Here is a 23447-nt window from a genome sequence, read left to right as displayed (position 1 = left end):
AGGACTTCAAAGTCTGTTATTTTTATTTTGGTAGCATTTTGATCTTCTGCTTCTCTAAACAGACTAGTAAATTTCTCTCTCTTTTCCCACAGAGCAGACTGATAAAACTGAGATCTAAAGTTTCCAGCACAAATCATTTTTCTCGGCTTAATCATCACACTGACATCAAGGCACTGTTACATACTATACATTTTCTTGCAAACTATAGGCAGAACTGTGTAAGCTAAGAATAAGGACATATTATAGTCTGTCTGAGCTAAAAGTTTATTTAACTCAGAACATCAGTATTATTTTTATACCCCTTTTCACAGGAAGTGCAACTCCTGAAAGCACAACAGAAGTAAATCAGTGTAAAACAACCGGTAAAAGTTTAAAAAACATATAATAATAAAAAAGCATAGCACAGGAGGGCTCTGAATGGGTAAAGAATAATAATGGCTTTTTAAAAAAAAAAAAAATGTCTGTTGGTTCTCCCCTAGGAAGAGCTGTCCAAATGCCGTATAAGAAGCAGTTTAGGATTGGAGATTTAGGAGTCTAGAAATCCTTCAAAGCATGAAACTGTGAACATAAGTTTTTTCCTCTTATTTAGGCCTGGAATCACTGCCCCTCACAAGTCAATAAAGAGAACTTATTCCAGGGAAAAATGCAAATCCTCAGTGGGCAAAAATCAGCATTTTAAGATGTTTATCTTTCTTCAGTCTTGATAACAGAAATAGAACAAAACTCTCAGACTTCGGCAACTTATCTAAGTTGTGAGATATCTGGGGCCTTACTCTAAAAAGTATAAAAGGATTTCATGAAAAAGAAATTTATTTATTCCCAAAGTACCATGGCAAGGGATGTAACATGTTTAAAACCTAATTACAGCATGAGGCCTACAAAAAGCAATCCAACATTTAGTAGTCAGTTATTAGTAAGCCCTGTCAGAGCCATCACCTCTGATGCTTGTTTCCTCCTGATCCTCTGGAAGCTTACAGCAAGGGGCCTAATAATATTGTGCCTAAACACAGAAGAATGAAAATACGTAAAGAATTCTCTTCAAAAAGAAAACAGAAAACAGGAGCAAGCCTTTAGATTTCAGACTGGCACTCAAGAACAGCATGAGAGCATCAAGAGCAGCCTCTGAAGAACCTTTTCTCTTTGACAAACCATACCGTAATTATGTGCAACTTACTCATCTCTGACGGGAAGAGTGATGCATATTGTGTCTGGGAACATCTCTAATCACTGCCAAGGAAGCTTCACATATTCGTACTGCAGCAGCCCTTTGCCTTAGTAAAGCTCACCGTTTTGAAAACCGCACATCTACTGGCTAGTTATAAATCAGTTTTTCTTTCTTTATATAAAACAAGGCAATGTGTGCTAATGTAGAGAGGTTTTCTAAGAATTTTGAGCCATGTTCAAAACAATCAATTTTAGGAATATCAAAAAGTCTAACAGATAGGTTGTCAGTGATCATGCTTATGTCAGAAATTTTGCAGAATATCAGTTCAACTGTAAGCAGAATTGGATCAAACAATACATAAACGTGCTGATAACAGGGAAATGCAGAAAAGGTAAAATTCATGAGATTCTATTGTGACAGAAAGCTTGTAGCTATTCCTTCTAGTAAACCGATCTGATTTTGATAATCCAAAAAAAATAAAAAGGAATAAAATGAAGTATAACTTCATAGTTATACTGAGATAGTATAACTATTTAAGGGGTGTTCTAGAAATAGTCCAAGTAAAAAACGGCCAATGCTTTATTCTTTCAGAAGTTTCATAATGCTTTTTCTGACGTTGCCTTGACTTCTATTGTTTTCTGACTAAACAAGCAATTCATAATTGTAGTTTTAAAAACAATTTTAATTTAAATTGTTGAAAAATAGTTGTTACTAATTTCATGGCTCCATGTGAGCAATTTTAAATATTAGCTGCTACCAGAAGAACCAGGAAGCCATGTGCAGAAGGTATGTCTTGTTATGGCATTATTCTGTATAAAATGAAAGCTGACAATGAATTTGGGTGAATCTGTACTTTCTTAACACATATGAATACAGCAGAAAATATAATAAAATGGACAATAAGACACAAGATACACTTACCATTTGTATTTCTTCAGGTGACAGCTCATCTTCACCTTTGCCGTCTCCCCATAATCCAAGGTTACTTTGGGCATCAGGCAGATTCCTGTCTGTGAAAGAACCACCAAACATTTGAGACAATGCAGGACACTGAATAGTAAAGTGAAAGTAATTTTTCATCCATTTCAGAATGCTTGTGAAATTGTTATATCTCATTTGTCATTAACTGAGATTCACCCTACATTTACAGCACAAAATTACACCAATAACTTTTAACTTCTAAACTGGGTCAAAAGTCTACGCGTATGTTTAATTTTGTGAACTACGAGGAGCTGCCCTAATATATTGACAGTGAAGGATGTAAAACAACTCACAACGCACTAAGACTTGTTAGGGCACAAAATATCGGAGCACTTGTCTTTTAACAGAAGACAACACACAATTTTCAAAATGTGCAAATATTGCACATATAGGCAAACTATTCTCTTCCAATGAGACTTGGCAGAGCCACCAGCTCCTCATTCCAAGAAGTAAAAACAGAATCTCAAAGACTTTTGAGCAAAGTTCACAGGACAAACTTGATTCCCTCACGCTGTTCAAACTGCACATTATGGTGCAAATCCTACAGCATGCTATACAAGGGGTCTTCCTGCATATAACAGGAATCGGATCCGATCCCACAAACTAACCCTTACACATCATAGCTGCTTCACTGATTTCAATAGTACTTCCCCTTTGATTAAAGCTAATCATCTGCATAAATCTTAGCAGGAGTCGGGCATAAAAGATCTTGAGCGGCTATTTCTAGGATATTCCCTTCTGGAAGATTTATTTTTAGGTTTAATTATATACTTCTGATTATAGACGAAGAAGTTAGAATGGGAAAGAAAAGAAACTATGCTACAGGATTCTACTGTTTCTGAAGCTGTTCTAGCATCAGTGTTTAAAATCCTAACGATAAGACTGCACCCTTGAGAAGGCCTCTCTTCTCTCTACTGGCTGTGACATTTTTACAAAACCTGATAGAGCAATTTGCACCACCCCACAATGGATCAACGCTGAACCTGCTTTGACTTACCAGATGCAGGTTGCAAATTAAAATACAGAAAGATTTAGTTTTTATTTTTCATAGATTTCAGACTTCCTGTTTATCCCAGTCAATTTTTTCAGGGATGTGTAAGTATTTTCATTTGTTTTGTTATAACCTTCTAAACCTAATTTTTTTCCAATTGCCTAAGCAGCAGTGATGCATCATCATTCAGATACTGACTTCTCTTGGGAAGCCTCTGAAAGGAATAGTCCTATTTATGAACAAATAGATGAAAAGGATTATAAGCAGAAATTTCCCCCTTTATCCTTCATTATAATATTTGTGAAAACTCTTGAAAAATAAATATTATAAAAGAGTATTGTTGTGTATGTCTCCTTTATAAATGTATATTTTGCTTCCCAGCAACCAAACCAGGATGAAAAAAAAAAAAAAAAAAAAAAAATAATCTTTCTTACAAGTCATAAGAAGTATAAACAAGAATATCTTTAAAGACTATTTAGAAAGGATTCAACTCTGTTTTCCATGGGGTATCATCAGTATTTCAAGTCTATTTCACAGAAACACAAAACTTACTTGTTTAGGTAATCAATGTATTTACATTATATCAAAATTATAATGAATTATTTACTGGATTCAAAGAAAAGAAGATAATTAGTTTATGGAGCCAAGAAATAAGATATAGTCCTATTTTATCCCAGAGGAACCAATTACTTTCAGACGCTGTCAGCACTGTTAAAAAAACAGCACCTGTATCCAATGTGATTGCTAATAAGCAAATATACTTATGGTAAGAGGTAAGTGAGAAACACATATCTCCCCAGGGTTCCTCCTGTCACTACAGTATGTTTCTGGCTACTGGGAAAGTTGTTCTGCAGCTTTCATGGAGCTGACATGAATGCTTTTCTACAATTCATCCAGCAAAAGCCAAACTACATTTCTTTTGCAGAAAGAGAAGTAGTTAATGCACGACAGAGATACAAAGTAATGATCAAATCCTCTGAACCCTTTTCCATGCTGAAAGGAGACAGCTGCTAAGCTTGTGGACCAGTTGAAAAGCTACTCATTATTTACATTTATTTCCATAAACTAAATGTCAAGTTTGTAATATGCAAATAAATACTGTCAGCATATAAAAGCAATCTCCAGAAAGACTATTTTCCTACCATGAGGCATGTCCAGTATAATTGTAACGTAAACAGGTGCTTTGCCTCAGAACAAAAGTAATCACATTTTGCTTTGGTTTCTGCCAAAAAACCTGACAAAACCCAAGTTGTGCTTCAGCACGCCAAGTAGGACATTCAGCTGTTCATCCTAACGTTCAATTTAAGGACAGGACCACAAGCTGCTCTCAGAAGAACTATCTCTACAGCTGAGATATTTATGCAAGGGTCCCAGGCACACTGATGATGGCTAATTTATAAATACAAATGATCACCATTCTCTAAACCAACAACATCCTGAGGATGAGATAGTTTATTTCTAAACACGATAATTTCTCCAATTTCTTAAAAATTTGAAAAGTTACTTGGAAAAAAAAAATTATCAAAGACTACAGATTTAAACTGAGCTTCTTGTTTCCTAGTTATCTCATTCATGCTATTCCCATGCTTTGACAACCACCTACCAGTGAAAGTCACAAGGCTGGTTTCTGTAAGCAGCAGCAACCAACACTTACACTTATGTGAGGAATCACAGGCTGTGTGCATTTACAAACTGTTTCAGGCAGATTTATTTTGATATACAAGTTTCATAGTTTTCTGAAAGACTAGTCAGCAACCCCTAATAAGTACTGCATCAGCATCACTTATGCGATGAGACCCCTACTTTCTTATAAAAAAATTAAAGCATAAACTAATAAAAGTGAAAACTGGAGTAATCAAAATTAATATGCAAGAAACAAAGCTTCGTTTCTGTTTATTGCAGTGGTTTGCTGCGTCCAAGGCAACCAAAGAACAGCATTTTCCACAGTGTGGCACAGATTTTTGGAGCTAAAATATTATAATGACACTATGTGGTGGGAGTGCACACTTTCAGAGATTGCAGAGACATTGAGTAACAAGGAAAGAGCACAGGGCAATGAAGATACTACTACACTGCCGCTTCTCTGCTGGCACTAGCTCACAGCTGCAAAACACTGATAACGTGTTAAGGTGAAACTCATCTACGTGCCTGTGTGCTGCATCACTTAAGACATACTGTAAAAACGTAGTAAGCACTAGAAACGACACATAATCAAAACCTTTACTTCTTACAATAAATTCGGTGTCGGAGGCCGGGGTGGGGAAGCACAGTGATAGGGCTGCAGAAGTACAAACTGGTTAGAAAGATAAGCAGTGCCATATCAGAAAATGAAACCGTTCGCACACTGTGAGGTAATTCAGTATTAGAGTCTTCATCCAGAAATGGAGTACCCACTTCACATGAATCCACCCTTTCTATGGCCCTAAAGTCACCAACTAGCGGAACTTTACTCTTTTAATAAAAATCACTAAAGAAACAATAACTGATTATCAGAATGCTACGGCCATCCAGTGCATTTCTTCTATCTTGATGAAATATTATCCTAATGTAATATCACATTTCATACAGTTTCTGTTTCTCTCCAAAAATAATTTTCATGCTGTAAATCACAGGGTACCTTGGACTCCTCTAGACAGCACAAGCAGGAGAACTCAAGCCAGGGAAAGCAACTCCAGAATCACAGAAACAAGGTTTCTTTTTAGGTATGCTACCTGAAATTATCTGCATAGTGGTGGTACTCTGAAAGGCACTCTGCAACGAAGTTCTGCCAACGTACACATCCCAGGACAGACCGAAAGAGCTAAGAGAAGGGACTTGCATCCCCTGGTCTCAGAAGCAGGCCACCAAGGAATCAGAAGCAATGTTCGCAAATCCTGTCAAGAATAGCACCAGCTGAAATGACCCTGGGGCCAGAGGTACTGCTTTGGACTTCTGGCTATCTCCTGTCCACCGAAAGATGAGATACAATCCTTCCAGCAGGGAAACTCAATGCTGTGGAAAAGACCATCCCCAAAACTACTGGATCTGGCCAGCCAGTAACCTTCCCTCTATGAGCATATTCTACCTTCGAGTTCCTACTGTAGAGGTGTCCAACTCAAGGTCTCTGTGCATAAAAACTAGAACATGTTCCCAGAAAGTCGTTGAGCTACTTTCCAATTCCTTGCCATCAGTGAAAGGAACATGGAAAAAAATCAGACCGATCTGAGAAGATAAGTAAGTAGATGGATATTGATAAAAATAAATAAAAAGGAAAAAGTTCACACAGAGTTTATTGAGAGGATGAGGAATCCAGCAAGGCATAAGACTTTTTTAACTGGTTGGAAAAAGCATGTAAAAAAGTTTAAGATTTTGCTTCCTCAGTCTCACTTTTGCTTTGCAAAAGCCTGATCAACTCAGGGAAGATGAAAATAGAAAAAGTGCAAGTCACAGGAACAGGCCCTTGTAATGTGAAGTAAGTACTATTGACCAGACAGGCCTTGCCACAAAAAGTAAAATATAACTACGTTTTATTCTTACCTCTGCTTTCCTCAGCAGAAAGTTTTTCTTCAGAATCATCTAAAGGATTCTGTGAAGATTTTTCAGCAGAAAGAGGTGATTTGGACACATTGCTCTGCTCAGGTTCAAGTCTGGACCTAGAAGTACAAGAGCCTATAATTTAACTGATATTACACAGTTGAATTTCTCTAAAACGAGAACAAGCACAGATTATTAAATTCAACACTTTAATTCTTGCAAACTTCACATTAAAGATTTATCTAAAGGATTCTGTGAAGATTTTTCAGCAGAAAGAGGTGATTTGGACACATTGCTCTGCTCAGGTTCAAGTCTGGACCTAGAAGTACAAGAGCCTATAATTTAACTGATATTACACAGTTGAATTTCTCTAAAACGAGAACAAGCACAGATTATTAAATTCAACACTTTAATTCTTGCAAACTTCACATTAAAGATTTCCCAGTCAAGATACAAAAATTACTTAGCAACTTTCACTGAAATATTATTACAAAAGCAAAGAAAGCATGAACAGTACTCCTGAACAAAACACATTACGTGTTCAGAGTTGAGGAGAATTTTGAAGGCTATAGCATAAAACCACAGACATTTTATTAAACTTCCTTTCAAAAATCCAGGGTATTAAAATATATATTTAAAACAACCAACCAATGTTTTGGTCATACTGAAAATTCTTTTTAGTAGCAATAGCCAACACCACTACTTCCCCCCGCCAGTAATAATTACAATTTTACTTTATATTGTCAATTATCGTAAAGTAAGAAAATACAATAGAATTAGCTTTTCCCTGAAACAAATATTTTTGTTTAACTAGCTTTAAAGAACAGTTTAACCAGGATGAAAGCGATCCTTATCTTGTCTGCCAAAAGACACAATAGACCATTTAGAAGCAAGGAAAAGAAAGAACGTATGCAGTGGACAGATATATACTACACCTAAGTCCCTGCTATGTAATTTTAATACAATGGCAATGCAAAAAAATGAGAAGCATATTCTCTGATTATATATTAAGTACTTGTCAAGTACATTTCACTGTGGCACCAAAAAAAGTTTAAAATTAGCGGCAACATATTTTTTCCAGTAAACTTCTGTGGTTTATTGTTGCCTACTATGAATTCTGTAACTGCTACGTAGTAGACAGTTAAATGCTTAGCAATTATGCTGTTAGAGAAGCTAAAGAACAAAAAACCAAAAAGCAATGGGCTGAATCCCTGCTGTGCCACCTTCATCACTTCCTTCCCTCTCAAATATAATCGACAGTTAATCTCATTACAGTCTGCAATCTTCCCTTGCTGCTTAACAGAAGGTGTTGCATTTTGTGTCCCTTTCCTTCTTTGTACCGTCTAAATTCTAACCCATAATTAGAAAATTCTGAGAAAAAAGAATATAATGCATTAATCATCACTGAGTGACTATGTTATTTAAGTAAGAAAAAACAGTAACAGGGAACCTTTCTTAGTTCTACAAACTCTGCAAGTACTGGGATTTTGGTAATTTTACAAAAAAGAACTCTTCTCCTCTCGTCTCCTCCCTCTCAAGTCCCAAATTTGCCTAATAATGAGGAAAAAAGACTTATCTGGATATCCAAGCAGTTCAAATAATAGTTATGATACTAATAAAATGCCAATTCCCCAGATAATAAAAATATCAGCTTTATTTTAATAACTGCATACAAAATTCACAAGATATTCTAATGGAAAAAGAAGTTAAAATTGAAATGAAATATAATTTTGAATACCAATAAACATAAAACCTGAAAATTACAACCAAGTACCTCTACAGAAAAAGCTGCTTGTGTTTCTATTTCTCAGCTTTTCATTCTGGGGAACTAGTCCTATGTAATTGGCAGAACTTTTTAATCAAAATAATATGAGTTAATACATAAAGGCAACTTATGTAAGAAAATTATAACACTCAGGCAATTTATTGAAGAGCTTAGGATGTTTATCAGACTAAAAGGAAACATGATGAAGTATATTTCTACTGCAAACCTTTCAGGATTGTCTGATACGCACATATTTTAAGTTGACTAAATTGCAGGAAAGAAGATCTGCACTAGGATTAATTTACTTCTAAAGAAATGTATTCCTTTATTGTTTGTTGTCCTTACTTTGCACAGTATGCTAATGTACGAAGTTTTCAATTAAAAACGAACAAAGTGCCTGGGATGCACTATTAAAAGAACTAGGCATTCTTTAAAGTGATGGAACAAATTCTTATTACCACATAAAGCATCTGCTGAAATCCTTGGGGAAATTATGAATCAACTAGTTGAAGGCATATGAAAAAAGACAATTTTTCTTCGAGTCATCATAAAGATTGGTTTATGCCCTGTGATTTATTTAAATTGAATTTTAATTTAAATGACAATTTAGCCATTACATCACATCTGCAACGCATACAGACTCCACCTGGCCAACATCTGTTTTCTAGTTCTTACATCTGTAAAGAGAGGCAAAGATGTATCTTCCAGTATTACATAAAAGGACTGCATCTTCTGGGTTATTTTTTTAATGCCTTATTGCTCTTTATTTAAGTGGTATTCTAACTTCTGAAATAGCTCTTTCATTGCTCCATGTTTAGCGTACATCAAATTGAGTAGTTTTCTCTGTTTAGTCATCTGAGAAATCTTGAACCTGGGATTTCACATGGAAACAGTAATGCAAGAGTACAACAAACAAGAGCTGGTATTTGTTAACCAATTCTATAACTGCAGGAACCATGCTATCTTTCTTTGAAGTTCTTTGGTGTGAAGAGTACTGATACTGGGTTTTTTTGGGGGTTTGTTTGTTTGTTTGTTTTTTTTTTTACACATGAAAAATATCACACAGTTCGTTTCTGTATGTTTTTTCTGAGAAGTTATGGGACTTACAAGAACACCAATGCCTTACTTTTCTCTCATTGCTTCTTACCAAATTTCAGAACTGGTTTGGTGTATTTTGTTTACTTGGTTTTGGCTTGTACTGCTATTTATGTCTCAGGAGGATATATTTGAGTGAATCTAGTTGTGCTTAATCATGCTGAATCACTCTGAATAAAATGTACTTACAGACTTTTGAAAACATCTCTCTAGTTTCAGTGTAAATAGCCAATTGAGCCAAACACCAAACTGATAAAACAGCATCAAGTCTTGAAAAAACACTCAAGAATTTATTTATTGATGTGTATGTTCTAGATTTTTTTTTTTTTTTATTAAAATGTACATAATGGAACTTAAGGTTAGAATTCAAATAATGCAGATTGAGAAGACATGGAAAGCCTTTCAGGTATTAAATAAATTGCAGACCTGTTCATTCTCCCTGTCATTCTTACACCTGGGAGCGTGCAGAAAAAGAAACTGAAAAAGTATGTTTTTTGATACTTGACTGAAAAAGAAAAAAAAAAAAAAAAAAGACCAAAAAGCCAGCAAGCACATAATCTTTAACTTCTTCTAGACATTTTCACCAATATGTTAGCAGCCTGAACACATGCCATGATAGGAAGCAGAAACTCTTTTGTTTCAGTTAAAAAATCTTGAATGTAACTTCTTATTTTAATCATGTTTCTACTTGCCATGAAGACCCGCCATCTCAAGTAGCATTTATTCACAACATAATCACTTGCTTTAGCAGAAAGATAGTGGCTTAAAAAAAAAAAAAGACAAAAAGAAAGAGAACGGGAGAGAGAAATGAACATCTCCTGTACCGAAACAGACAGTATCCTAAATAGTGTCTTTGAGACATATTACCAATGTGCAGGATTTAATTCTAAATTATTTTATGCAGAATATTACTTAATGGGACACACAAAAATATTGTCTTGCATTTGTAGAAGTCCAATAGGTTTATTAACCCACATTTTACTGATTTGGTGCTTTAATAATTTACATAAATGAGAAGTACAACACTATATTGGCACTCTGCCATTTACCGACTTAACTTCACGTGCCAGAAGTGTAAAAGAGCCCTGGAATGCACCTGCTGACAGCAGAAGTTGCTCATCCAACTACAGATTTCCATTAAAACAATCTCCTTAGAATCTAAACATGAATAATAGTTTTGCTGAATGTCCTACAAACAAAAGGCACAGTTAAACTATTTTTTGACACTACTCACAGTCTCTTCTTATCTATCACTCGCTTAACTCGGATGGCTCTTTGTTCAGAATACAGCTTACATACTCCTGTTTAAGATAAACAGTAAACAAAACTTCAGGTTAGAAGAGCATAATTTCTTTCTTGGAAACCATTTTTAACCATTCAATAAACACTAAGTACTTTTTAAGTAATCTTCAATGAAGTCCAAGACAGCTGTTCTGTGCTCCTTTACCTGAGCAGACTGGACACCCTTGTGTGCTGAAATACAAAAGAAAGATGTAACACAACTTTTAACTTTTTACTGAATTGCACAAAAGTTTGCGTTTTCAGTTGATACGCAAGTTATATTCAAGAGCCTATTAACATTTTATATATGTTATATATTAGTATTTATTTTAAAAGATAGCTATATTTAAATATAGGTTCTGTAAAACAGTAAATCATTACAACAAACCAAAAGCTGAAAACAACTAGTGTCTTACAATATTTATGTTATTGGTTTGTTACATACGCATTATATTATGTCAATTAAATTTCTAAACAAGAATAGATGTCACCAAGCTAAGCATAGCAAAACAGATCTAGAGATTTAACTTGCTTAAAATATTGAACTTCTAACATTTTACATTTTCCAGTGTATAGACTAGGTGGAAATCTTTGGAATTTATTGTGTCAAGCATCCTTTTAATTCACATATATTAATATTTCTTATTTTGATACTATGTAGTTCCCATGAATGACTGATTTTCAATGATTCAAATAACGCTACAACTATGTTTAGATGGCATTCCAAAGCTGATGAAAGTCTTTGGTATATTGATAAAACATACATACAGCAAGTAAACTTGAAAATGGCAAAACAGAAGTTCTCTCTACAACTTTCCTAAGATAGTGTTGTAAAGGTATGATCCCATACTCAAGTTGTCAAAAACGCTGTTACTTTACCAGGACTCTGTTAAAGTTATTTAATTATCTCAAACTTGGAAAGATTATACTTGTAATACCTTACAGGTGGACAAGCTAGAAAGAGACAACCATTGAATTTAGTGAACTTTGGTTCAGGCCTCTGGGCCACAGTGCTAACTTACTATTCAAGTAGTAAATATTGAAGACTATTTTTTTTTTTACACTTACTAATTAGTGTATTTGAACAAATAAATAAAATTCTATGCTCTGGCTTCTCCTTCCTCTAACATTACAGAAAATTAAGTACAGTACTAATCAGCCAATGGGATTACACAGATGCAAACAAAAAGGCAATGAGACTTCACCAATCTCTTTCCAAAAGCATTTCAGATTCACCATCCAAGATTCAGCATTATATTAGCCTTTATCAATAACTAAGAAGAAACATTTAAGAGTTGCTCAGTTTACCTTCTGTTCTCAGCTGATGAATGGCATCGGCACATGTCCTCATAAATATCTGAGCATCTTGATCTATCTGATCACGCTCTGTATCTGTCATCCTCACATACTCAGACATAATATGGCTGAGAAACAAGACAAACTGTCACTTAAGAAATCCCCAACATAAAATCTACAAGTACACATCTTAGACCTTCTTCCCACTCACCATCTCCACAGAAGCTTTTCTGCAACACTGAGTTTCACAGAAAAGGAAGTAAAAAGTACAATAACCATCACTGATAAAAATGCCACTTCTATAAAGCTGAGAGGTTTTTTAAAACATTTTTTGACTAGTAAAAGATGTAGGAAAAGCAATATATGCTATCATCTTGTACATAATTAAATACTGAGCAGATAAGGAGAAAATACAACTAGAAAAATATATCATTACCCTCAGTACTTATTCCAGTGAGGCATATTTCAAGTCTAAAACCACGAAAACAAGTAGGATAAAAGAATAGCTCAAATGTTGAAAATAGTAAAAGAAATTGGAACTTATTTACTTAAGTGTATGTTTTCATTATCCTAAATACTGAGCTTCGTTTTTAAAGTAGTTGTACTATGAAATCTGTAAATTCAAGCCATAGTAAGGAATAATACTGGAAAATAATGCACATTTTTGATATCAAGTCAATTATAAGATTTATTAAAACCTGTTCCCATTGTTTATTTCTATTTTAGATTATATATTATGTATTTAATATTTTTAATAGGATTAATGCATCTTTTTGTTACTAAATTAATAAAAATGGAGGCCTATCAGTAAAATATTAACACACTGTAGATAACCACCCGAAAAGCATACTGTATAAAGGTATTTAACAGTGTTTGCACAGCCATAGATGATAAAACTTTGCTACAGCAGCTTATCTTATGTTCATCTTGGGTTTCCTGATGATAGAGTCATCACAGCTTATTATATTTGTGTTTAAAAACAGGAAAGAAAACCTTAACTCATACTCTCATTTTAATTTAGATCTTTATTTATATGTGAAAATTTCCCCCCTTGTTCAAGGTATGTATAATGCAACTATATTAATGCAGTAAATACAAATAAAAAGAAGGGATCTTCAATTTGCAAAGCTAGCCTGATACCCTTAGAGATCTCTCATATACTTCAGCAAGAATGCCAAATCTTCCCTGTGACTGCTGCAATCCCTGCCACGGGAATGCCTACAACCAATGCACATCACCCTGTTCCATCACGTCTCATCACATACAAAACCACCAGCTCCTTCCTGCATCTTCAATGCACTGTCAAGCCAGATCACCTCTACAAAGTTTTAATGTTACTCTAATGTCCCTGAGTATTATACCAAAATGTCTTCATTCCCATCCCATGTGACTGATTGCACATAAAAAAAGCAGCACATGGTTCATCTGGCGTGAAAATTAGTTTCTGCTTACTGGCCAGCTAGTACACAAGCACAGATTAGCCAGCAAACAGTAAAGCAAACTAATTAGAAGTAATATTCTGTATTTTACTTGTTTGTTTCCAACACTGTCATGTATGTGACATCTAAACATCAGGATTTTTTTCATTAAAACTATTCTAAATGTTATAAAATTATTTTTTATAACTTACAAAAAAGCAGCCATATATAGTGTTTCCATTTATATTTTACTAGCTGAATTGCTCTCCTTTGGTCAGGACAGATGGGTTTCATAAATCTGTGGCAAAATCCCTATCGCAACTGTAATCAGTGGTCTTCTAAGCTGTAACTCTAATTTGCACTCTCTGAGAAAGCAGCTTCTGAATGATGAAAGATTTGAAATAGTCTGATTTTAGAGACATCTGATGGAAAGGCTTTCCACAGCCTGGTTAAGATGACATATTGATAGTTACATATGCAATATAAGATAACTCATATTGTTAAATACATTAGGACAGATCTCTCCCCCACTCCCTTTGCACAGCTTATATAGATGGGACTTCTTATTACTAGTCTGTGGCATAAGCAAGTTCTCAGCATGTGTAAAGCCAGAAAATCCATTCTTACACCCATCTACGCACAGGTCCAGACAGAAGGGGACCATTAAGATCATCTGGTATGGGATAATGCATAACATTGTTCAGCGATCCACGCCTAGACAGTTACTTGAGCATGTTAGGGCACACAGATTCAGATGGAAAATGAGGATGGAGTAACAGCTTCATGATGGCCCCTTGATGAAGCAAAAAAAATCTCTACTATTCTATTTCAGATTACAATAATAAATTCTGGCTGGTCTACTACTGAACAGAGTATAAAGTTCTTGTCTTTATATGTCTAGGTTCTTGTACCCTGCCCAGCTTTGTGGTATTTGCAGAGTTCTATGCTTTCAATGCACTTTTCAACATTATAGGGTAAAATAAAGATTACAAAATGCAAACCAGAATTTTCTTTTAAATCAGACTTAGAAATACATATGAAAAAACCTGCCTCAGGCACACTACTAACAGTGTAACTAGTAGTAATATAGCGATACACTGAGGGTAATTGTAACAGCTTTAACATCAGGAAACAAGTTGTTCAGTTACTTTTCATAGTTGCTAATACAAAAATAGGGTAGATCAAATTCTTAAATAGGAGTTTCACAGCTTCAAAGGTAGCAAAATGCAGCTTAATCCAGTAAAAAAGAAATAAAATACTCTTCCTTTCATAACTGCTTACAGCTTACATAGCATCTAGTACCAGCACTTTCGAACAAGAGCTGGTCAAGCCACTCGGAGGCAGGGATACCTGAAACCCAATCTCCTTGGGAAGGCAAGAATGGAGTCATACAATCACATCCCATTATGTCAAAACACATATGGCATCCACTAGTACTAACAGGGTACCAAAGTCCCCATTGCACTCCCCAGTAAATCTGCACGGAGAGATTATACTGAATATCCATCTAATCACCATCCTCTAGCCTTACTGTAAAAAGAACCATTCATTTAAAAAGAACAGGACAAGGAAAAACAAACACACACAAAAACACCCCCAACCGAACCAAGAAAAATCCAGCTGTGTCCTGTATGTCAGAGATGCAAATACTTGCTCAGAAGTGCAGTGGCAGTATCATAGCAATGGGCTGATACATCGCTAAATCAAGAAAGGTCAAACGAACCAGGTTTTTCAGAAGCAATCAGAAGAATCAGCCAAGACACACACTGGCTAATGCATGCAGATAAAGAAGGGAGAAAGGGAGAAAACAAATTCTTCTAGATTTTTATCCTAATCAATAGGAGAAATCTTCATGAGAAACTTGGGCTGGAAGGTAACTTGGGTCATTTGTGATTTTTAAGAAGGTGGGTGAAGAGTAAGATAAAGACAGTCGCCATCAAGTAGGCAGACTTCAATAGTCTAGAAAAATTAGTAGGTTAAATTGCATTGAAAAGGAAAACCTAAAAAGGGACAGAAAAGAATTGAGGTGAAGTAGTAGTTTCCATATAGAAATGACATTATGATAACTTGCAATTCTGCCCTTGATGAAAGGGAAGAATAGGCAATGCAGTAAGAGATCAACTTAGCTCCTTCATGAGCTCTTCACTGAGCTCAAGCACAAAAAGCAGAATACAGAAAGTGCAAATTAGGTCTGATTGCTATTGACAAGTCTAAAGGAACACAGCATGTAGGGACACAATCAGAAAAGGGTCAAGTGCAGGATGAGACACAACTGGCAAGGGATGCCAATGATAACAAGAGATTACTCTGCAAATACTACTAAGAGAAACACCTAAAATAGGAAATGCATCAAATGAGAGATCCTCACTGCCAAGAACTAGGGGAGAATAAGTGAGTGCTAGGTCGATGAAAAGATGAAGCGTAGCAACTATCTTTAAAAAATAGCGTTAAGGAAGAAAAAAAAAAAACAGAGGACTTACAGACCACTCAGCCTAGGAAAATACAGGAACAAATAATCAAACAATTTTTAAGCGTTTAGGAAAGAACAAAAAGATAACCAGTAGCCAAGATGTGCCAAGATGTATCAAGAATAAGTCATATGTAGTGTAATTTACTTCTGGGATGCAGTAACAGGTCTTATGGATGGATGAAAAGCAATCATTGCTATCTATCTTCTCTTTAGTGTGGCTTTTGTTACCATCTCACGTGACATTCTGATATGCTACCAGCGAATAAATGAGTTGGAAGAAACAAGCACCACATGGATGTGAAACTGTTTGAAAAGCTGAACTTGGAGTAGTTATATACCAAAACAGAAGGACACACTGAGTTGTGTTCCACAGGGGTTTGACCTGGATCTGACATTAACAACTCAGACAGCAGAATGGAGTATACACTTATTAGATTTGCAGAGGCATACAGTTAAGTGAATTAAAACTGTATCAAGAGAACAAGACTTCAATTCAAAACAATACTGCCAACTTGGAGAAATGACATGAAGAATTCGAATAAGGAATGGTCAGAGGCTCTTTGTTGCAGCAGGAACAATTATCTGAACCCACAGAGAATGGGGAACAACTGATTAGAGAACAGTTCTTCAGAAAGTCATCTGGGATCATATTGGATCATAAACCAAACATAACAACAACATGTTGTTGCATAAAAAGTCATCATTACAATGGGATGCATAAATGCAGTATAATCCATTACGAATGAAAAAGAATCTTTCTGCTATCCTTAGCTTTGGGCAAGGCCTCAGCTGGAGTTTTGTTCCATTTCAGCACCTCACTGCAACAGCAACTGGGACAGTGTCCAAAGGAGAGGAAAAAGTACGATCAAAGGTTGAAGAGAACACGTATGAAAACCCAAATATACTGTAATTGCTGATTCTAGAAAAGACTGAGGAGAAACCAAGATAAGTTAGTGTAAAAAAAAAAAATTCTAGTAGCATGGATAAGGAAACAGGAAAAAACAGAGGGAGGATACGGAATCTCCATTGAAAGAAATATTTGAAAGCAAGCAAAACACGGTGGTAGAATGACCTAGTCATTCTCTTTTTGAATGTGTCAGCCATGCTCCTTCCAGCCTATCATTTCTATGATCCTATTTTGCTGGCAAAGCACGAGGAACCAGAGCTGATGGAGGCATTACACCAGCTTTTGGAATTAGTAACTCTTTCTGCTGGGGCATAAAACATTTTCTGCTTACTGATTCAATAAAAACACCAAATCAAGCAGAAAAACTTGATTTTCCTCCAACAACATATTTAAAAAAGAGAGAGAGAAGCAATAAGCTGAAATAAACCAGTTCTAAAATACTGATATGTACTGTTTTAGCAGAGATGCCCAATTGACCACCTGCAGATATTGCCTTGCAAATATATACATAAGTGCTCCCCCCACACACATAAGTGTGTAGGTATATGCACATGTATGTATAACCTTAGTTGTAAATACAGCAGACATTTTTAAACTTCTTCCCTTTGGGCATCTAGTATGTTTTAAATTATTTTATTTCTTATTTAACTACTAAATTTAAACATTATTTATTATGTTTTGTGCATTTTAATTTACTGCCTTTTTCCATCCAAATGCTGTCCAACAAATCCAAGGTAAAAACTTGTCTACTCAAATGATAAAACATTCCACAACAACATATTTAAAACTTTTTTTTTTTTAACTCTGTGGGGAAGCTTCAGCTACTATAACAGGCAGTACAGGCATACCTGAATTAGTATTTTCAGTTTTGTAAAATATTGCTGAGAAATTCCAGAATGCTGCTACAAAGAATTACTATTTCTAAAATGTGATATATGAACTTAGTACAATCAAAAAAAGAAGTGAAATAATTTGAAAATAATTCCCTGGAGAACGGGAAAATACTATATACTCCTCCTTGAAGAAAGTCCTTACAGATCATCTACATGTTTTACTATCCTAGTATAACAAACAAAGCCTTGCTTCTTGTAAAAACGCGATTAAGTCAAGACAAGAAAGCAGTCTGGCATTGTATGGAAGCCAGTAAGACACTATTTTTAGAGTCCTTTAATGTCTACTTCTTTTCTTTTATTGGTTAAGCCAAGGGAACACTCTCCACAAAACATAGGGTAAGCATTCTATGATTTTCTGTTAGGTGGCAAACATGTAACTGATTTATTGCTGCTTTTTTTTTTTTTTCCCTCAGCTTTACTAGATAGATAAATGCTAGAGCAAGAGGCGTAATTACTGGACACCAACATTATTTTTAAGACAGAAAGATAATTTGTTAAGAATTTTTTCAAAGTATATTATTTGCAATTAACAACATATGAAATGTTCAAACACTTAACTGTACAAAAGGACCACAGAAGCATGTAATGAAGACACATCAGAAGCCACCCATCCAGCCTTTCCCATGGGAAAAATCATTTCTACTCAGAACCAATCTACGCTACGCTGATGAACTACATAAGTATCTCTGCAGTTGCAAAAGACAGTAAGTTAGATGTCTAATAATCCCAGATGGAAAGCTCTTCTCTCAAAGATTTTCCTTTTAGGTATGAGGTGTTTTGTGGTCAAAATCTAGAGTTGTCTCAATTCCTTTCCAATGTCTGATTAAAACAGTAGCAATAACTACTGGTCTTTAAACTGTCTAAACCTTGAAAGATCCTTCAGAGAAACTGGAGGCTGCGGAGGAATCCCAAGAGGACCATTTCAAATTCCCAAGTGTTGGGGCACTACAGCTAGTTCCTCGAACTATAACTCAACCGTACAAACTGCCTTGGTGGTTCAATGATCAAAAACATGAAGGAGCCGATGACGAAAAGCAAAGGCACAAGTTGTTCACAGACAAAACATTAGACAATTTACCAAAGACTGAAGATAGGATCTCACACGGCACAGTGTAGAAAGCAATGTAGGAATGCATTATAGCAAACGGACTGAGAGGAAGAATATATAGAACGTATACCAGTCATACACTAAAAATGGGGAGGTAAGTAACAATCCTCATCTGAAAGGAATGATCACAGTTTGCTTAATAAGCAAAAATAAAAAAGCACCCACACCTTGTTAACATCTTCAGGAACCAAGAGTCCCTGCCTTCTCCTTTCCAGGAACAGCGATCAACTTGTTCTGCTGGAAACAGTTTATGACCAAAGAGAGATGAAAGAAATGGCCACCTACCCTTACATCTAATTCTCTACGGAACTGAAAAAAGGAAAGGTACTATTCATTTTTCTGTTATGGCAACATAAATGAGAAGTTATTCCACTAAATTCAATAAAGTCTCATCAGCATTATCACTTACGAGAGAAGAATAAGAATCTGATACTTGGACTTTATAGAGTCAGGAAGGGCTTTTTTTTTTTTTTTTTTAAGTACTGTTCACCACTAACTCACTAAAGCTATGCATTAGCCAAATGCAACATTGCTGGGAAGTCCTTAAAATCACAATTTAGCAGGGATCATTTTCTAATATATGTGTGTCTGGTGTTTACCATATTTACTCATCAATTGAAAATTACTTTTGTGATTATCAAATAAACTTAAAAAAAAAGTTAATCAGTTCTGTTTTAAGGAAAAGTCCTTGGTTATTTTCTCATACATTGCCTCAAGGACTACACCCCATGTGTGCTTTCTAAACACCACTCTGAAGCTTAATAAGCCTACTTGAAAAAGCTGGTGAGGAAGTCCTTGAGATAAACCATAAACCAGATATGAACAAATAGCCAACTACTGTTTACCACTGCTGTTTTTAAGTATTGTCAGAGCATTTTCCAATAGAAACTAATTAATTTTAAAATACTCTGAGATGTCCTAAAGCATTTCTTGATTGTTGAGTTTCACTTCTTTCCAAAGATTCTTGGAGAGAGACTGCAGTTAACAACATCACACGTGACAGCTCAGAGACAGCTACTATTAGCAGGAACAGTGATGATGCAATGTCTCATGATTTAGCTACACATTTCTTATAAAATACTCTGCCACTGACTGTGTTCACTGATCATGAGTATGATACCCAAAGGGCTTTGTTAGGTTTGAAATGTGTATCTGAAGCTAACAAGAAAATAATTAAAATTATTTAAGTTATTTTTAAGACAAGGCTCTAACGTTAAATAAAAGCAATGGTACATATAGTTATTCGTCCTTCCCTTAGTAGCTGTTACGAAGAATAACATGAGTCACTCATAGTCTTTGCTACTCATTCAGTATTTTCATTATTTATTATTTTTCCTTAAAATGTGTTGTAGAGAAAGCCCAAGTTTTCACTATTCTTGCCACAGATTTTAAGATTAATACAACTCCCAATTTTTAAGCCAAACAACAAGAAATAACCATGCATTTAGAGAGAAGTTTGAAGAAGCTTCTACATGTGCCCCTCTGTAAATCAGAGTTTTCTAACAGGCCAGTTTCAAGTTTCCTTCCATTGTAACTCATGCTGTCAGTAGAAGATGATACCACATCTCTGGTACCGCTAGAGCTCTCAGAAGTTCTATCCAGAGGAGAGAATCACGGTAGACAGGGTAAAACAGGCAAGAAGACAAAACAGAAGAGTTCCTTATCACAAAAAGCTGAAAACCAAGGTGTAAGAGAAAGCAAATGAATCCTGATAAACAGGAGAGGATAAAGGGGCAATTGCTTGTAAGTCAGTAAGCTTAGATCACTGCGTCACTAGTTTCATCTGTTTTGCCATTCACATCTTTTATAGCGAACAGTCAAATCAAGAAAAAAGAAGGTGAATAAGCAATTTACTAATTCTTGAGCTTTTTGGACTCAATTTAGGTATTTCAGTTAAATATTTAAAGTTTGATAAAATGGGTCAGGGCCTTAGTTTCAATTAACCCTTCTTCCAGTTGTCTTCCACATTGCTAAAAATCTTCCTCTAAAAATGAATTAAAGACATCCTCTCCGTAGCAGGACATTTTATGTATGCCAAAAATAAAGACTCTATTAATAAAGAATTTATAGTCTGCAAAAGTAAGGTCAAAGAAGCAATCAAGGACCTGGATGTAACACATTACGAAGAAGTTTTACAAGGCATACCATAATTCAACTTGGTAACTGAAAAGCCAAATTTCACCAACACATCATGCTATAGCTGAAAAACAAATAGCAGGATTGACAAAATACAGAGCAGCCAAATTTCATTAACAAAATTAAAGCTCTTACATAAATTCCAGCACAGCTTTTTAGCATTAAATTGTTTGAAATTTTTCCCCATAGCTTAAGTATTGAAAAGTTGTTAAAACTGCTGTCTTGAATGAGTGAGGCATTTGCTAAGATTGTAAGATTCTATGACAGCACGGATTCTATGATCATCTTTGCATCCACAAAGTAGAACAGCATGAGCAATGTAGTATGGAATTTGACAGTACTATCTATTTTAAGTTTGACCATTAAGGACAGGATCAACTGCAATCACAGATGAGATTTGGAGGAAATGACACTTCTTTTTTCCTCTCCTTAGTTAATACCTGAGGTGCATGGGGGTGAAAATCACCATGATAACTGGTTAAAAGAGAGTTTACAAAAAGAACATTAAAAAAAAACTTTTAGAAACCAAAATAGCTTGGACAAATTTTTACTCCTCTTATCACTTCAATTTTATGCACACTACTGTTAATAAAATACAGATAGTACCCAAAATTTAACTGCTACTGACTTGTTTGCTCCTACTGCAATTATTTGCAGTTTCTCAGCTTATGCATTCACATGAAGTTTTCACACAGTAAAAATAGTTATTTCAGTATTAAATTGGTAGCTCCACCTAGTGTTGGTCATGACCTATTCCAACAGGAATTGAAAAGCAGAGAGCTAGTCATAACATGTAGCTGTACACTACTTCTGCTTGCTGCTTGGAAAAGCAGTTCCTCATACGCCTTGCACACAGAATTGACACCCGCACCCCCAAGATTCATTTTCACTGGCACTGACTATGAATAGCTCTCATGGCCTCACACTTATGAAACATGTCAAAATCTTCATTTTTTTGTTTCATTTTTGAAACAACAAAATACTGCTTTTAAAATCTCAGGGAGACAAAAAAAGGTGCCTGAAGTCTTCTGGCACCTTACTTAGGGACACATTTTGATACCACTGATTGTATAGTACTGTTATTACTGTAACAGACCCTTTCAGGCCTAGAAGTTGTTTCTCAGAAAGCCTGTTTCTCCAGTATGGACTGAGCCTAAGGAATAGCAGATGGCTCATCTGTTCCTATTGTCTTCTCCTGGGGGATGGATACCTGTCTGGATAACGCTCCTATCGGGTACCTGTGAAGCCTTTTGGAGAAAGGTATTAAATTGATTTGGGACTCAGTGTCTTCAACCCAAGATGACTTTAGACTGCATTTTCTCTACCTTGATTGCAGCAACAGCTTAGCTTTAGTCAGGGTTGTGGCAGAATCGGAATGCAGACAGGGCTGACTCACCCCATGCAATACTGCAGTTATGCTGAGGGACTGGAGAAATACAACACAGGAAATTGTGAAGTTTCAGAAGATCCTATAAAAGGGAAAGCTTACCTACACTGTTTCATTTGGATATATCAAAACTTTCTCCACACAATAATAACTACCAGAACTGAAGCCTACAGTTTTTGTCACAGAAAAGCAAATCCTGTGCTGCTGTCCCCTGACACTGTGTTCTCAATGGTGTCCTTCGTCTGGAATTCACATTCGGGTCTGAAGTATGAAGAGTTCACATCATTCTCCTCCAGGACCTGCTGATGCTACTGACTGTATACTTCATGATAACAGGTAGGTTTAGTGTCACAGAGTGAAGGGGAAAACCTGGCACATTTAATCCAGTAATTAATTAATTAATTAAATTAATCCAGTAATTAATCCAGTAGGTTCAGAAACCTACTCTGCAGGTCCTTAAAAGGTGTTGGACTTGGGACTGCCAGGTTGTTTTGTTTCAGAACTCATTCCTAAGAGCCAGAAATCTTCTTCAAATTCTGAGTCTCATTTTATTTAGGATCATTTTCTTCTTGTGACAGCACTATTCTTCATCTTAAGTAGCTTACAGTAAGCCAATTAATAAGCAATCTATGTTTTGGTTTTAGTCATTATGCCTATAGATTTTTAAGCAGTTCACTTTATAAATCTGAAAATAAATAAATAAATCTATTTAAACACAATGTACACTTACCTGTAAGCATTAATGTAATCTTTTCTGTGTTGCAGAAGAAAATCTTTCAGCTTTCCAATATGAGAAATCTAAATGAATAGAAATCATAATTAAACTTCAGTCAGATAACGGATTACTTTTATGTTTGAAGTTCAGTATTCCACACTTCAAACATGAATTTGTAAAATTATTTATTCTGTAACTACAAAGAATCATAAAATTTACTCTTTTGTAGTAGTATTTTCACATTTTGCAAGCAGTCAATGCATAAAAATAATCTAAAAAAAGATCTGTTGTAAGAAGGTACAACTCAGAGAAAAGTAGTTAAAATA

At 35.4% G+C, this 23447-nt stretch overlaps 1 protein-coding gene across 2 annotated transcripts in view; it reads right to left on the bottom strand.

The window, feature by feature from the left end:
- Positions 1-23201, bottom strand: part of STX18 (syntaxin 18) — a 34907-nt gene extending 11706 nt beyond the window's left edge. The window contains exons 1-7 of one of the 2 annotated variants that reach the window (XM_019470630.1): positions 23137-23201; positions 12100-12215; positions 10906-10983; positions 10745-10811; positions 6893-6969; positions 6654-6692; positions 2087-2175 (exon numbers count right to left, since the gene is read on the bottom strand). In XM_019470630.1, coding sequence (XP_019326175.1) covers positions 2087-2175; positions 6654-6692; positions 6893-6969; positions 10745-10811; positions 10906-10983; positions 12100-12208 — 459 coding nt within the window. In that variant the 5' untranslated portion in view covers positions 12209-12215; positions 23137-23201. Of the gene's footprint in view, positions 1-2086; positions 2176-6653; positions 6770-6892; positions 6970-10744; positions 10812-10905; positions 10984-12099; positions 12216-23136 lie in introns of both variants that reach the window. The other variant, XM_019470631.1, reaches the window with a different exon arrangement.
- Between the last annotated feature and the right edge of the window lie 246 nt (positions 23202-23447).

This window comes from Aptenodytes forsteri, unplaced genomic scaffold (assembly GCF_000699145.1).
Source record: "Aptenodytes forsteri isolate BGI_AS27 unplaced genomic scaffold, ASM69914v1 Scaffold111, whole genome shotgun sequence".
Taxonomy (NCBI): Eukaryota; Metazoa; Chordata; class Aves; order Sphenisciformes; family Spheniscidae; genus Aptenodytes; species Aptenodytes forsteri.
This window is presented reverse-complemented; position numbering and strand designations above follow the sequence as displayed.